The sequence below is a fragment of the Urocitellus parryii genome, chromosome 6, assembly GCF_045843805.1.
Source record: "Urocitellus parryii isolate mUroPar1 chromosome 6, mUroPar1.hap1, whole genome shotgun sequence".
NCBI classification, from domain to species: Eukaryota; Metazoa; Chordata; class Mammalia; order Rodentia; family Sciuridae; genus Urocitellus; species Urocitellus parryii.
Window position 1 is genome coordinate 192,120,331 of NC_135536.1, and position 16,488 is coordinate 192,136,818.

General features: G+C 61.9%; 1 protein-coding gene across 1 annotated transcript in view; it reads left to right on the top strand.

The window, feature by feature from the left end:
• Nucleotides 1–16,193, top strand: part of Ripor3 (RIPOR family member 3) — a 30,056-nt gene extending 13,863 nt beyond the window's left edge. Inside the window, exons 7-22 of the mRNA XM_026390965.2 lie at nt 61–210; nt 300–363; nt 619–662; nt 820–945; nt 1,028–1,173; nt 2,335–2,464; nt 3,908–4,480; nt 7,547–7,677; nt 8,471–8,588; nt 9,052–9,187; nt 9,677–9,838; nt 10,476–10,637; nt 11,200–11,402; nt 13,304–13,387; nt 14,698–14,788; nt 15,221–16,193. Of these exons, the coding sequence (XP_026246750.2) occupies nt 61–210; nt 300–363; nt 619–662; nt 820–945; nt 1,028–1,173; nt 2,335–2,464; nt 3,908–4,480; nt 7,547–7,677; nt 8,471–8,588; nt 9,052–9,187; nt 9,677–9,838; nt 10,476–10,637; nt 11,200–11,402; nt 13,304–13,387; nt 14,698–14,788; nt 15,221–15,321 (2,421 nt within the window). The 3' untranslated portion in view covers nt 15,322–16,193. The remainder of the gene's footprint in view (nt 1–60; nt 211–299; nt 364–618; nt 663–819; nt 946–1,027; nt 1,174–2,334; nt 2,465–3,907; nt 4,481–7,546; nt 7,678–8,470; nt 8,589–9,051; nt 9,188–9,676; nt 9,839–10,475; nt 10,638–11,199; nt 11,403–13,303; nt 13,388–14,697; nt 14,789–15,220) is intronic.
• The last annotated feature ends 295 nt before the right edge of the window (nt 16,194–16,488 follow it).

A 16,488-nucleotide genomic window follows, 5' to 3' on the forward strand; every position in this document is an offset into this window, starting at 1 on the left:
TGCCCTGCTGGCAGTGGTGTGGGGCTGGCCGGGAGCCGTGCCCACTGGTGTGCCCCTCAGGTGGAGGAGCTCTACGAGGGCTACTGTGTCCAGTGCCGCCTGCGCGACGGGGCTGCCAACATGCAGCGCGCCTTCGCCAGGTGCCCGCCCAGCCGCGCCTCCCGCGAGAGCCTGCAGGAGCTGGGCCGCAGCCTGCACGAGTGCGCCGAGGTGGGCGAGCGCTCTGGCTGCAGGGACAGTGGCGTCCCCTGGGGTGGGTGTGGCTGGGCGAGTGGCTGAGCTCCCACGGGGCTTTTCAGGACATGTGGCTCATCGAGGGGGCGCTGGAGGTCCACCTGGGCGAGTTCCACGTCAGGATGAAAGGTGACGGCTGACAGCAGTGGCCGGGGGGCCAGCGTGGGCGGCTCAGGTCCTCTTGGGGCCCCTGGGGGCCGAGCAGCGTTGGCCACAGCCCCAGGGCAGGCCCACCTCTGGGTTTCACGCTGGAGGGACATGAGACGTGGAAAGCCTCACTCCCCTGGGCCTCTCTGTGGGGTCCCAGGACCCCCCCCCGTTGCCCCGATGCTGATGTGCCCCCAGGGCGGGGCAGGCGTGCAGCGGCCCATTTCTGTGTTCCAGGCCTGGTGGGCTTCGCGCGCCTCTGCCCAGGAGACCACTATGAGGTATGGCCACCGCCGGAGGTCAGTCCTCAGGGTCCAGCCAGCCTTTGCGGGTGGGGGCTGCTGGGAGCCAGGGTCCTAGCTGAGGTCCTGTCTGGGAGGGAGCCCTCAGGGGGCTGGGGACCCTGGGCCGCCAGCACACCTCCTGCGCCCACTGCAGGTGCTTATCCGCCTGGGCGGCCAGCGCTGGAGGCTGAAGGGCCGGATCGAGCCGGACGACAGCCAGACGTGGGACCAGGAGGAGAAGGCCTTCGTCCCCACCCTGCACGAGAACTTGGAGATCAAGGTGGGATGGCGCCTGGGCCTGGGGCGGGGCCAGGGCGCCCCGGGTGCTCGCTCGGACACCACCCTCCAGTCCCCGCTCCCAGGTGACAGAGCTTCGTGGCCTGAGCTCGCTGGTGGTGGGCTCCGTGACCTGCGACATTGCAGACTTCTTCACGACGCAGCCGCAGACGGTGGTGGTGGACATCACAGAGCTGGGCACCATCAAGCTGCAGCTGGAGGTGCTGTGGAAGTGAGTGGCAGCTCCCTGCGCCAGCCCCGCGTCCCCAGGGCCACCCCCAGATCCCAGGGGCCAAGAGACTCCGACAGCGCTCCCTAGTGGCCGGACCACACCCCGGGCCTGGCTCTGGCCGCATGGTCCCCAAGGATGTCCCTGCCCTGACCACTCTCGCCTCCCGCCCCATTGAAAGGCCAGGCCCAGGCCTTCCCCACGGCCCTGCCCACCCCAGCTACCCTGAGTTTGAGCCCAGCCTCACTTTGGCCCAGGGGACGGCTCTGCCCTGGGCTGGCCAGGGGGCTTTCCAGCGGCCTCCTGAGCTTGGCTCCTTGGAGGAGGCTGGCCTCTGCCCAGGAAGGCCTCTGGCTGCACCTGCCTCCTGGTTCCGGGGTGACCCCAGGGCCACAGACCTGCGAGATGCATGTTCATGAGAAGGACCTTGTGGGTGGGGATTCTCATCCTGCACCACGTCCACTGACCTCTGGGGGTCCCCAGAGGCTTCGCACTGTGGACAGAAAAGCTTTTTTTTTTCCCCCCCAAATGAAAACTTGTGTTTCCAGAGAATTCCCTCCTTATCCCCCAGGGCAGGGGCCGCGGTGTGAAGGGTTGGGGACCTCACCGGGGGAACCCCTCTAGCATATGCGGGGGTAACTGCTCCCCACTGTCCAGCCCCAGGCCAGCCATCCAAGGACCCCGCGTCCCGGGGGCCTGCAGGGCTGGGCAGGTGGCTGGCAGACAGGCTGCCCGAGGAGGTTCCCGCAGCGCCCTGGCCACAGGCCTCATGGCTGGGCCGGCCTTTGTGTGCCCAGCTGCAGGCTGAGTCTGGACGTGGGGAGCGCCCACCGCCTCCATCCCTCAGCCCAGCCGAGCGCAGAGGTGTGTGTAGCGAGCTCAGTTTTAGGTGATCTTCAAGGCTCTGGGTGAATTCAGTCCTGTCCCTTCCCGTCAGGGGTGGCACTGGCCTAACAGGTGGCTTACCTGGGAGTTCAGTCCCCCCATGCACAAGTCCCAGCCACGGAGGGCTGTCCTGGAGGGGAAGGAAGGGTGGCGGGGCCGGCGGCGCCCACCCTGCTCAGGCTATCACTGATGAAGGCGCGGGCCCGGAACTTGGCCCCGGCAGCTCCTGCACTGGGGGGACCCGGAAGCGGTGACACCCAGCCTCTGCTCTCCCTCCAGCCCATTTGACTCTGAGAGCCTCCTGGTGTCACCCAGCCCCACGGGCAAGTTTTCCCTGGGCAGCAGGAAGGGCTCCTTGCACAACTGGACACCCCCAAGCACCCCCAGCTTCCGGGAGAGGTACTACCTGGTGAGTGACCTTCTCCCCAGGGCGGGGACACTGGTCACTGGGGGACAGGAAGTGGGGGCTGGGCTGAGCTCCCGGCACTCCCAGGGTGGCCCTCTTTGGCTCGGCCTTGCTTTGGGGTTCACCTGGGCGCTGGGCGTCCTCTGCGTCCTCTGCTGCTGGCCCTGGGGGTGGCCCTGGGTCGGCCAGTTCTGAACGGCCCCCTGGGGGCCTCCTCCTGCCTGGCCTTGGCTCTGGCCTCCGCTCTGTCCTGTCAGTGCGTTTCCGGGAGCACCGCCTGAAAGACGCGGCAGAGCGTCTCTTCTCCAGGGACCAGGTCCCCTCCGAGTCCCTTCTGTGTCCTCCCAGGGACACTTCCCTCTGTGAGCGCGGCTTAGGCCCCTCCTGACTCCGCAGCTGCCCTCCCCGCGCCGTCCTCGAGGGGCTTCTTTCTGCCCCCAGCGGCTCCCTCTTGCTCCGCTCGCCCACGCCGCGGGCCCAGGCCCCAGGCCCGACTGTGCTTCCTTCAACAAGACACGGGGCCACTTAGTCTCACACAGTGGCCAGCTGCAGGGCAGTGTGTGACCCTGGACATGCGTCCTTCTTCAGAAACGCCTGCATCTCCCGAAGCCTGAGCCCTGGCCAGGGTCCTGAGGTGCCAAGGCGCTCGTCCCCTCCTTGGGTGTGGCACTGTCACGTGGAGGCTCGTGTACTGGGGACACCAGAGCCCTTCCCAACAAGGAGCCCCAAGTTTGGAGACTGAGCAGGACGAGCCTTCTGTGGCCCTCCTCGAGTGGGGGGTGGCTCCCTGTCGGCCAGGGAGCTGGGTTAAGGCCACCTGTGGTGACGAGCCTGCACTCTGCAGACCTGGGTGTGACCTTGGCGTCACTAGGCCTCTTAGCCCTCAGTTCCCGTATCAGAGCAATGAGACTGACCGTGCCACCCTCCGGGGACACGGTGAAGGTTTGCACGGAGTGACACGAGGCCTGGGGCAGGCAGGTACGCACACTCTGCCTAGTGACAGCTGCTGCCACTGCTGTGACAATGTGTGTCACTCAGGCCCTCTGTCCATCTGTCCATCTGTCCACTTCACTCATTCAAACCTCCACACCACGTTCTGCTCTTGGCCAGGGGAGGGCTGTCCTCCATGGGGAGACTCGGTGTCAGGATGAGGGCCACTTGCCACCTGAGGGGCACAGAGACCTCGGAAAACAGAAGGAGAGGGGCTGCTGGGCAGGCGGGGGGACCGCAGGGAACAGGGCACGGAGGGACAGGCTCCAGGAAGGTGACCCTGAACAAGCGCCCGAGGAGTGCATGGGAAGGGTGCCGGGCAGGGGCAGGGGCAGGGCCCAGTGTGGGCCCCGGAAGCCGGCACCTGGCGGACCCGCCTCCTGAGCTCGGGGGGCAGAGCGGGTGTCGGGGCCTGGCCGGGGCGGGCGGCGGGTGAGGCTGCCGTGTCCCTCCCAGTCTGTCCTGCAGCAGCCAGCGCAGCCGGCGTTGCTGCTGGGCAGGCCGAGGGCCCCCTCCATCCTCAGCTACCTGTCCGAGAGTGACCTCCAGGGCCCCAGCCTGCGCAGCCGGAGCCAGGAGCTGCCAGAGATGGACTCCTTCAGCTCCGAGGAGCCCCGGGACGCCGAGACCAGCAGGTCGGCCTCTACCCTGGATGTGGGGCTCCTGCCCTCGGCCGTTGACCCTGCCGCCGCCACTGAAGAGGAGGCCCCAAAGGGCCCCCCGCCCCTGGACCTGCTGCCGGAGATGGCCCACCCGGCGGGGGCCTGGCCTGCGGAGCAGCCTGGCTGCAGGAGCCGGGGAGCAGGGAGCCCCAACCCGCCCCAGGGCCCCCTGACCCACAGCTGCCCGCTCCCGAGCAGCCGGGAGGACCAGGACGAAGGAGAAGCTGGGGCTGCCGTGGACGGGCCTGCCGTGGCCCCCGAGAGGCCCCTGCACGAGGTCCTGGAGTTACTGAGGTCCACGGGCCCTGGCCAGCCCCAGCTCCGGGAGCTCGAGTACCAGGTCCTCGGCTTCAGGGACCGGCTGAAGGTACGGCCATGTTCCTCGGGGCAGCAGCCCTGCGCTGCTGATGGCCCGGCCACTGGGCATGGGCCCTGGGGCCACCGGGCCAGGGCAGGCCTCCTGGCCGCATCCCAGCACGACCTGGGTAGACGGCGTCTCTGTGGGCCTCCGCGTCCTCCTGTCAAGTGGGGACGAGAGCCCTCACGGGGCCAGGAGGAGCACCACGAGGGGGGCCGGGGCTCACGGAGGACGCCTGTCCCACTCAGCCAGAACCCGGCCCTTCCGCGAGTCTCCTGACCTGGGCGGCAGAGGGGGCTGCAGCTGGTGTTGAGAGCCACACGTGGGTCTCACTGGCCCCTGGAAGGCCCGAGCCACCTGCTGCCTCCCCACGCGCCCCACCAGAACCTTCCGCACACGGCTAGGCCAGCGCCTCCGTTCACAGGAGGGCTCAGGGTCGGTGGCTCTGAGAGGGGCTCGCCTGCACAGACAACTCTACTTTTCATTTACATAAGCCCAAAATGTACCTAAAATAAAATGAACATGTCACCAGCACTTTCTCACACAGCAGTTAACCTACAACCCACTCCCTGTGGGACACTTTGGCACTGAATCGCCAACAGCTCTCTTCAAAAGTCCATCTTTTTGGCTGTATTGTCACCTGCCCTAACATCACCCATCAGCACAGGAGGTGGAAGTCCTCATTTATACCAGTAACTTAAAAAAAAATGTTCATGCTTATCACTGCTACAGGCTTTAAAAAGTACCTTCCTGAAATTTTTGAGAAAAAGTTTCAAGAAATAATGTCACTTTTTTTTGTATTTTTGAAGTCTGTGTGGGACAGTTTGAGTCAACGCGCACACAACTTCCTTCACATACGGGTAATTTGAAAAATGACACCCACTTAACACACAAGTCTTAAAATACGGCCACAAGCAATAATTCAGAACATCTTTAAGGAACATTTCCCTTTATTTTGAGAATGATAAAAATACCCCTAGGTCCTGGTTTCCAGGGGCTTCCTGAACAGAAATGGCACGTGTGCCCCGCGCAGCCGTGCACCATGAGCGGGCATCGTGCACGAGCACGCAGGTGACCCGAGCCACCGTGGACCTGCATTTGCTGCTTGCTAAGATTCACTTGTGACCCTGGAACCAGCCCGAGGCGCCTGCACAGTCACTTTCAAGGATGTTCAGGTGGCGGGGTGGAGGTCAGGCCAGGCGACGGCGGCCCTGCTTCTGCTCCTTAGCCCCGTCATGCTCACGGTCTGTCAGTGCCACGTTTTTCATATTTTTGTGCTTTTTGTCAGGGGCTGTGGTTAAGTGGCCCTGAGAGCGTAGCTATGGGGCTGGCCGGGTCCTGGCTGGGGTCCCGGGAGCTGCCCTCCGCAGGGGCAGGGTGCTGTGGGCTGGAGCTCAGGGCTGAGCGGTAGCACCTTCACACGAGGGTCTTCAACGCGTCTCCTCTGTGGCTGGGGGAGCTGCTGGAAGGGGCTTGCAGGGCCCAACCCTGGCCCCCACGGCCCTGCTGGGTTCATGGGTTCTGGTTCTTGCTGTGACTTCCTGGAGAGTCCACTGCGTGCGTGTCTCCACACACACACGCACACACACACACACACACACAGATGCACACACACAGACACACACACAGAGACACACACACACAGACACACACACAGACACACACAGATGCACACACACAGACACACACACACAGACACACACACACACGCACACACACACACAGACACACACACAGACACACACACACGCACACACACAGAGACACACACACACAGACACACACACAGACACACACAGATGCACACACACAGACACACACACAGACACACACACACACGCACACACACACACAGACACACACACACGCACACACACAGACACACACAGACACACACACACAGACACACACACGCACACACAGACACACACACGCACACACAGACACACACACGCACACACACACAGATGCACACACACAGACACACACACACACACGCACACACGCACACACACAGACACACACACAGACACACACACACGCACACACACACAGACACACATACAGACACACACACACGCACACACACAGACACACACACGCACACACACACACGCACACACACAGACACACACACACGCACACACACAGACACACACAGACACACACACACACGCACACACACACAGACACACACACAGACACACACACACAGACACACAGACACACACACACACAGACACACACACAGACACACACACAGACACGCACACACACGCACACACACACACACAGAGACACACACACACACAGACACACACACACAGACACACACACACCCTGCGCCTGCCTGTAGGCCCTGTCGGGGGCTCTCTGCAGCCTTCATTCTCTGGCTGCTCGGGAGTCTCCCGGGGTGACTCAGGACCTGGCTCCTGCTCCCGCCTCTGCTGGCTGGGCCTGGGGTGCAGTTTTGGGGGCGAGGCCTAGCTGTCCTGGGGAGGGGACAGTCTCCAGGAAGGAAGCCATGTGGCAGGACAGTGACTCAACAGGAGGATCCTGAGCTCACTTGAAGCCTCTGAGCTTCTAAAGGGGTCTGTCGCAGACTCCACCATGTTCTGAAAACAATCTGCATGTGCAGAACTTAAAACTCGGGGCTTCCCACAAACCCCAGGTTTCTGGACCTTAGAAAACTGAGCCACCGGCCACACGGTCCCACCTTCCCACGGGGCAGGGGCAGCAGGAACAGAGTGGCAGCTCTGTGGGGAAAGGGCCTGCCTGCCGTGTCCCCTCCTGGACTCCTCATTCCCACCAGCTGTGCTGTCCAGGGGTGTCATGGACCCAGATGAGGCTGTTCAGATGGGCGGCCCTGAGATTTTGCTTCATGGTGTCAGTTGTTCAGGAGGGACCTTGGAAGCGCCACCCCCACACACGCCCTGCCCAGACCAGGACAACGTCAGGCCTGAAGGACCTGGCTGGGTCCCCGGCAGGGTCCCAGCTGGGTCCTGGTTGGGGTCCCGGCTGGGTCCTGGCTGGAGCCTGGGCGGCACTGGCCTCAAACCTGGCCCTTGCCCACAGCCCCGAGGGGCCCGGCAGGAGGAGGCCGAGGCCGAGAGCCTGATGGACTGCATCCTGGAGAGCTTCGCCTTCCTCCATGCCGACCTTGCTCCCGACCAGCTGTCCCTGTTCGGGGACTCCCAGGGTCTGCGGTGAGTGCACCCTGCACAGCGAGGACCAGCTGGGACGCCTGGCCCAGGCTGCCTCAGCTCCGCGCCTCCCACCTACCTCCCGGGCCTCTTCCTCCCAGCGCTGGTGGTCCCTCCCTCCGTCCCCCAACATCCCCTGCCCACTCCAGACCCACCCGAGCTTCCTGCTCCAAGGAATGTGATTTTTTAAAATCTGTAAACAAAGAGTGCACCGTGGGACCTCTTTGGCCTCAACTTCACAAGGGGTCACAAAACCAATGTCTCCTGGTGACTGACGCTCTGGCCCTGGGGACCTGTGGCCCACGCCAGCGACAGCACCTGTCCAGATCACCCCCGTGGTGATCTCAGCAGCTCTGAAGGGTGCGGCCTGGGTTCCTGCTCCCTCCCCAGAGCCGCAGGGAGGGGCTCTTGGCCCAGCCACCCTCTGCCCTGATGCCACCTGGTGCCCACTGGCACCCTGCGTCTTGCTTGTGGGGCTTCACTGACCACAGGTGGCAACAGGCGTCTGCTTCCTCCCCACTGCATGTGGGAGTAAAGTGGGGCTGGGGGGCGGACGTGTCCCGAGTCAGAGCTGGGCCCAGCCCCGCCTCCGGCCAGCCCCTGGGCCACACCCTGGCACCCGGGCAGCCCTGCTGCCTTCGCTCCTGAGCTTTGTGCTGGGCTTTCTCCTCAGTGACCTCCAGGCCCCTGGGACCTGGGTGGCCTCGCTGACTTCCGGTGGGGGGAGGGTTTCCTGCCTCACAGAAGTGGAGCTGCTCACCCGATGGGTCACCAGCCTCTTCTCCATCCGACTCAGGAAGGACCGGCCCCCGCCGTCCCCACGGAAGGGGTCCTCCAGGGAGCTCACAGCTGGTGCCCGGGAGCTGGACGCGCTGCTCACGGTCCACCTGAAAGTCTGCAAAGCCCTGCTGCAGGTGGGGTGCTGGGGGGCTTGCTGGGCCAGGGGACCCCTAGGAAAGAGGCTGATCTCTCAAGTGGTGGGAGCATGGCACAGCGACAAGGCTGAGGTCCCCTGTGGAAGGTGCCGGCCAGCGCCTGGATGGGCAGTTGGGTGGCCCTGTGTGGCCTGCCCCTGAACGTACATGACACATCTGTAGATGCAGGAAGCTGAGTCCAAACTGGTTCCACCAGAAGGGAGATTTCAGGGGCTCCAGGGCCACCGTGGCGGGCTCTGCCCTTCCACTCTGCTTTGTGAGGTGGGTGGGTGGGTGGGCTGCACTTTTGGTGGCAAAGGTGGCCCCTGGCAGCTTAGCCTCCTCTTAAGTGGCTCAGGTGAGTGAGTCAGGGAGCTGCGGCTGAGGAGGACAGGACGGGCGGGGCACCAGGGGAAGGCGAGCCAGTCCCCGTGGTGACCAAGGCACCACACGCCGCCTCCAGAGACTGGCCTTCCCCAATCTGGCGAGGGTGGTGCAGGACTGCCTCCTGGAGGAAGCAGCCCAGCAAAAGCAGATTCTGGAGACGCTTTCTGACCTTGATTTTGACAAGGTCAGCAACGCGACATCCATTGAAGAGGGTAAGGAACTGTCCCCTGCCACGGGCTGCCTCTGGCTGGCATGTCCCGGGAGCCTTGCCCCCTCCCCACACCCAAAGCAGACAGCAGCCTGGGGAGGGTGGGGAGCAGAGACGCCCCGGGGCGGGCAGGCCACCTGGATCAGCTGGCGCACACGCCACCACCCCGGCCTCTGGGCAAGGCTTCGGTCGGAGTCACGGCCTCTCTGTGTCCTGGGGAGGCCACCGCCCAGCGTTCAGGCCGTAATCCCCGGGCACATTCAGGGTACACGGCATGCCCGCAATGGTAGCTGTGACCCCAGTTCTACCTCTGACCCCAAGGACAGCTCCCTTGTGAGGCCCGTTCCTTGTCCACAAGGAGGTGCTGGTGACAGCTGCTCCTGGTGTTGTCACGCCACCCCTGACTCCCTGACCTCGGTGCTGGAGGAGGGCCCTCGGGGATCCTGTGGCTTGTTCTTGCCACCAGCCACTCAGGCTGGGGAACCGCTCCCAGTCATTCCGCAGGCCTCCCACGGGAAGGGCTGCCTGGCGCTGTGGCACGGGTGCACGGGGCCCGGCAGCATCCTGTCCTGCCCCGCCACGACGCTCCTGGGCCAGCTCAAGAGGACCTTCCTGCACAGAGTCCGAGGGAAATACCCAGGACAGCTGGAAATAGGTAGTCCTCCCTCTCGTCCTTGCCACCCAAGGCTGGGCCTGCCGCATGGTGACAGGGGCTGTGTCACCCTTCCCCCTCCCTGGTCTTCATGGCACTGGGCAGGGGCCACCTCAGCTTGGTTATGAGCACCCTGCTTTCACTGGGAGGGCAAGGGCCTCCCCAGACGCACTTCTGAGCAGCTGTAGCCCCGAGGTGCATGCAAACACAGCGGGTTGGCCATTATCCGAGGACACATTCCATGCCTCCCAGCAGAGCCTTCAAGAGATGAGGTCAGGCTTAGAGGAAGGTGGCAGGTAAGGTCTGATCAAGGTGCCTTGAAATGCAGGTTGGGCCCCTCCCCGGAGTGCAGGGCTGCAGCGTTTTTCTCTGTTGACCAGGTGATGAGTGACAGTTGTATCCAGGCAGTGGCTCTGGGCTGCTTACTGATGGGCAGAGTCCCCGGCCCTGCCTCTGGTCTGAGCCCAGGGCTCAGCCACGCACCAAGGCTGTGGGACCCAGGGCCTGTGGACACAGCTGGGCACACTCTTTCCGCATGGCACTGGCGGTGCCGATAGGGAGGCTTGTGACGGGGCTGGCTCTGCCTGCAGAGGCCAGCCAAGGTCTTGGTGTCTCCTCACGGCCCCTTCCCTGTGGCCAGTGTGCCGCAGGCTCCTGGAACAGGTGGTCAGCTGCAGAGGGTTGCTCCCCGAGGCTGGGCTCCTGGAGCGACAGACTGTCACCTGGTTCCAGTTTCACAGCTACCTGCAGAGACAGAGCGTCTCTGACCTGGAGAAGCACTTTGCCCAGCTCACCAAGGAAGGTAGGGGCCAAGCTGGGCAGCCAGGTCTCAAACCAAGTTACAGCCAAGGAGCGTCCATGGGTCCTCTCCCTGGCTCTCGAAAGCCAGTCAGTTTCCCAGGTTACAGCTCAGTTTCTGCGACTTTCCCCTCTAGCTACTGTTTTGAGGTCCCAGATTTATTGAGATGCCACATTCGGCTGACACGGAGAAATCAAGTCCACAAGAAGGTGGCTTTAAAAGGTGGAGGGAGGAAAACGAGGGGAAGCTGGTGTCCTGGTGCATGCCAGGAGGTGAGGCAGGAGGAGGGAGAGTCTGAGTTCAAGGCCAGCTTCAGCACCTTGGGCAGCCCCGTCTCACACAAGAAGAGCACAGTGCAGACGTCAGAGCCGGGACGGTGGCAGTGGGCGGGCTCAGTGCCCAGAGTGGGGCTGTGGTGTCTTTGACTCAGGGTGTACTCCTGACCCCTGCTAGAAAGCCTTCCCAGGTTCCGGGAGGTCCCTTTTGCACGGTGTCCAGACAGGGCCTGCTGGGGACGCCTCGCAGTTCACAGCAGCTGAACCTCGACTCCCCCCTCCGCCCCCAGTCACGCTCACCCAGGAACTGCACTGCGCAGGGCAGCTCAGGACCGTCAGGAAGCTGCGGGGAAAGCGGCTGGGCCTGCTCCAGCCGCTGCCCCAGACCTTGAGAGCCTGGGCGCTGCTGCAGCTGGACGGGCCCCCACGGGTGTGCAAGGCGGCCAGAGCTCGCCTGGCCAGCGCAGCCAAGAACAGGAGCTTCCGGGAAAAGGTGAGGCATCTAGGAGGGACAGCCAGGCCCTGGCCGGGGCGGGCGCGGCGCTTCAGTGTTCTCAGAGACACGTGCGGAGTGGGTGGCGGGGCTGCAGTCCTGGGAGATTTGGGCTTCGGGATGGTCCCAGGAGGCCGTGTGTGATCGGGGCTGGGGAGGCCAGGCCACCAGAGACCACACCCCGACAGCCATCTGCTTCTAAAGCAGCGCCTCAGTCCACTCCCCGAGGAGGCTGCACACTGCATGCCTTCAGAGTGCCCATGGCCATCCCCACCTACTAGCCAGTTGGGGTTCACCTGAAAACCCCCTGCCTTTGTGGTCCTAGGTCTGGGACCAGGTGTCTTTCCGGCAGCAGCCCGAGGTGGGTGGGAAGGGTGACAGGGGCCTGTTCTGTACCTGGGCCTCAGCTCCAGGCCGGAGAGCGGATCTCATGGCCTCGCGGCCCACGGTCCTTCCTTGAGCACATGCACCTGGGGTTGCTTTTACTCTCTGTCTGGGGACTTCTGAAGCACAAAGGACACAAGGTAGGGAAACCCCCACGCGCTGCTGCCCGGGCCTGACCTGCCAGGGCCAGCCCCCGCCCACCCACTCCCCGTGGTCCAGCAGCTGCCCACACATCTGACTGACCTGTGCGAGCGGAGGCCCAGCCAAGACGGGGTTCTTGAAAAACCTCGACTCCGATAGCATCACACGGCTCAGAGCCACCAGACAGCACCCCTGATGCTGGCAGGTCCAACTCCCAAGTCTCCGGGGGGTTTCTGGCTAACCAGGGTCTCCAAGAGGTGAGCACGATGTCATCAGCTGACGTCGCTCAAATTTCACTTCATGCGAAGGCCCCACCTCTTTCCCCTGGAGATCACGTGTCGATGGCACTGGGCTGTCCCACGAGGCTGCGGGCATGGCGCGAGGATCATGCGCTCTGTCTTGTGCTGCCCCTGGACCAGCAGCTGGCTCACGGCCAGGGCTTGGGATGTCCTGGGACTGTAACAAAGGTCCTCCGCAAGGTGGCAGCCCCTTGGAGGTGTCTTGAGCGGGGGCGCTGATGGCCCTGTCCCCCCACCCGGGGGGTGGAGAGGGCAGCCCCGGGCGTTTCCTCACTGCTGCACTCTAGGAGGCGCCGGGGCCTGCCTTGGGAGGAGGGCTCTGGATGCTTACCCCAGCTCCCCGCTTCCCAGGGCGGCCGTTTACTTACCACTCAACTAGGAGCTGGGTGGAGGCCAGGGCCTTGCACGTGCTGGGCTTGTGCCCTCCCACCCAGCCCCACCCAGCTCACGACTGCCACGTGCAGCTAGCTGGGAGGCAGCCACTCTCCTCAGCTGCTCGGTGCCAATGTCTCTGGACCAGGAGGGCAGGCCCACTCGTCCTAGGGTCGCCCTCGCAGATGGGTTGCCAGGTGCCCCCCGGTCAGGCCCGTCCCCACCTGCTTAGTTCTAAGTGACCCTCACAACACTCTGTGACGCAAGGGCCAGGTTTCCCTGTAGCTGGGCTGAGTTAGGACCACAGAGGCAAAAAGACGTGGCCATGTTGTGTGGCCGAAGGGGACAGGGTCAGAGTTGTGGCTGGGAGAAGGTGATGAGGGGGAGAGACACCTTTGCCTCTGGCCTGGGCAGCAGCCCTGGAGGACACCTTGTCACTTCTGTGCTCTGAGCCGGCCCGCGGCCCTGTGCTGTAGCATTTTAGAAGCTGGCCATTTCCAAGGCCTGTCTCAGACACGAGGAGACAGACAGACGGCGTTCCTCACCACCGTCAGTTCAGGGGTCAGTTTGGGCAGCTGAAATAGCCCTGCAGCATACATCCTGTGACTGTACGCCTGGCCCGGGGACGGATGGCGCCTGGGTTTTGTTGAGAACGAGCCCCGAGGCCTGCACCTGCCCCCTCTGCTCACGGGCTCTCTTCCCCAGGCTCTGCTCTTCTACACCGACTCTCTGACCCAGCCTGACGCCAGGCTCCAGCAGGCTGCGTGCATGGCCCTCCAGCAGCTCAGGGTGAGTGGCCCGTCCCCACCGGGGTCCCACAGGAGGCGGGGGGGTGGGGGTGGTGCTGAAGTAATGAACCTCAAAACGATTTCACTAGGACCAAAAAGGTGAGGGTCACCGCCAGCAAGGGCACCTGCTGAGTGGCTTTAGAGGAGAGTGGAGGCCCCAGACCCCTAGTGGGCACGTACTGGCTGTGGGCAAGGATGCAGGCGCTGCCAGGGACTTTTGGAGCCCTTGGGTTATGTGTTTTAACGTGTTGGTTTAGTTTTTTGGTGGGGCAGGGGATTAAACCCAGGGAATCCCACAGCCTTATATGCTTTAAAATTCTTAATAAATTTTAAGGTACACTAAACTTATTTAAAAGGAAGAGAATGTCAAAAACAGAAATGTTCTTGGCTGCACTGGCCAGGCGAGCTCTGGCCGCCTTGCACACCCGCGAGTGCCCGTCCAGCAGAAATGGCTATTGACATTTGGGGTATTCTTTTTTTCTGGGGATGAGCGATTAGGAATGCTGGTCACACGGAGCATGGCTTGAAAAGGGGCCACAGTGAGTGTTTTATGGTGGACCTGGAGCCCCTCAGAATTCTGCAGGGAGGTTTGGCAAGTGTATCCTTAGTTTAACCTACTTACCCACTCTCAGATTATAGAAAATGTAGTGTTTTAAAAGTGAAAAATTCAGGGGCTGGAGATGTACCTCCGAGGTAGAGCACTTGCCTAGCACGTGTGAGGCATTGGGTTTGATTCTCAGCACCGCATATAAATACGTAAATAAAATAAAGGTCCATCAACATCTAAAAAAAATAGAAAAATAAAAAACCCACTTTAAAAGTCATAATGTCAGGCCAGGGCTGTGGCTCAGTGATAGAGCACTTGCCCAGTATGCGTGAGGCCCTGGGTTTGATCCCTGGCACCACATACACTAAACAAGTAAAATAAAGATATTGTGTCCATCTACAACTACAAAAAAAAATTAAAAAGTCATAATGTCACTATGAGTGTTTTGTGCATCAAGTTTTTAAAACTGTCCGGGTTCTGCCTCACCTGAGGCTGGACTCCCCAGAGACCCAAGTCAGCTCCCCGCTCACTGCTGCCATGTGCTTGGGCCTTTGAAAAGGCCTCACAAAGACAAGCTCTGAGCCTCTCTCTGGCAGCTCTCAGAGCTGAAGAGAGGCACTTCCCAGGGGGCCTCCAACGAGCTACAGCCACAGAGACCTGCAGGCCCCGGGACTCTGCCGGGGCGGTGTGCAGGGCTGCAAAGGGGTTCTACCTGCAATTTAAAGTGTCCCCTAGTAGGTCTTCATTCTCTTATCCTCCAACAGGGCATCGAAAGCATCGATCAGATTGCCAGCCTGTGCCAGTCTGACCTTGAGGCCGTGCGGGCTGCAGCCCGGGAAGCCACACTGTCATTCGGTAAAGTGGCATCAGAGGTCACATGTGGCATGATGGGGTTCCCAAGGCTCTTGGTGAAGTCGTGCAAGCGGTGCCAGCCCCAGCTCTCAGAGCAGAACAGCACCTGGGAGGGCACATTATGGGCCTGTCACTGCCCGGGTGCAGGGCCACTCCAACTTACCAACGTCCTGCCTGAGGCAGGAGCCCCTCCTGGTGGAGGTGGAGAGACGCGTTTCATTGTCGTCTTAAACTTTGTATGATCCTTGGTGAGCGAGAGCCAGAGGCAAGGCAGGGCTGCAGCCTGGCCGACTGTCCCAGAGACTGGCTGACTCGGGGGCAAGGCTCAGTCCAGCAGGTCACCAGGTTGAGAGGTCCCCAAGCACTCCTGCCCCTGTGTAGGACCCACATGGCTTGGCAGAGAGACAGCCGATGACAGATCACCCTCTATTTCAGGTGAAAAAGGACGCTTAGCTTTTGAAAAGATGGACAAACTTCGCTTAGAACAAAGAGACGGCTTTGGCCAGGAAGCAGAAGTTGAAATCACAGTATTTTAAAAAGCCTCAGCTGAGGAGCTCACATCTGGAATTTTTCCCCGTTGCTACGCAGCCCGACACAGTGCCTGAGCTTTGCGGGGGCATACTGGGTGTCCCCCACGAATGTGAGCTGGCCCAAGTGGCTGCTGAGCCTCGGACTACTGCAAACCCTGGGGCCCAAGTGGCGCTTTTACAGAAGCAGAAGCCGCTGGTGTGCCGTGCGGCCAGGGCTGCGGCCTCACCCGCACACTCCGCTTCTGCCTTTGAGAATCTGACCCGCCCCAGGACACAGAGGCAGGTGGCCGTGGACAAAGGTGCCAAGGCCAGGCCAGGCAAGGTTCTGCCTGAAGGACTCCAGGTAGACGCGTGCGTGGAACGTGCAGCTTCCTACGTGTCCGCTGGCTCGTGCTCCTGGCTCAGAAAATCCTGGGGCTGAGGGGCCGGGGGTGGGCCAGGTGGCTGACCATGCTACCAAAGCCTGTGGTAGCCCAAGTCATTTCAACAGCAGCTCGCGTCACCTTGGCGAGCAGGGGAGGTGGGAGGCTTGAGGCCAGCACGTCTATGCCACTCTGGCCGGCCACGCCTGGTTTTCACCACGTCCAACAGCACAAAGGAGAGCAGACAAGACCTGGCCACGGAGCCTGGGGCGTCACGAGCTTTGGTCACACAGGTCAAAATGGAACCCAACGTTTGAAGCAAGTCGACCTGAGGCCTGTTAAATAAATGGCTCCAGCAGCCACGGCTGGTGTGGAAGGACCTCGGCAAGGGCTGCTTTAAGAGGGAAAACTAGCCCCCCCCCCCACTCTGTTAAAAAAAAAACAACACACAAAACCCCGTGTCCTGAGATGTGTGTCAACGATGTGGTGAACTGTGGGGTGTGACTGTCCTGTCAGCGCGGCACGACGGACAGCTTTGGAATGTTCTCATGTAAACTTCCCGGATAGATATTGTGCTTTATTTTTTATTTTATTTAAGTCAGTATTTATTTGCTTTGTTCATATGCTCCATTTTTTGAAATTTCAATTAAAAAGAAAAACTGTTTTAATGGCTGTTACACTTTACCCTCCAAAGCAGACACTGTCACTTCCCAGAGGACTGCGGGGAGGTGGGCCCTGCCTGCTCCTGGCGCCCTCAGCAGGAGGGAGTGTCCTGGACCGGGGAGGAGTGGCCTGGGCGCAGGCTCCGCTG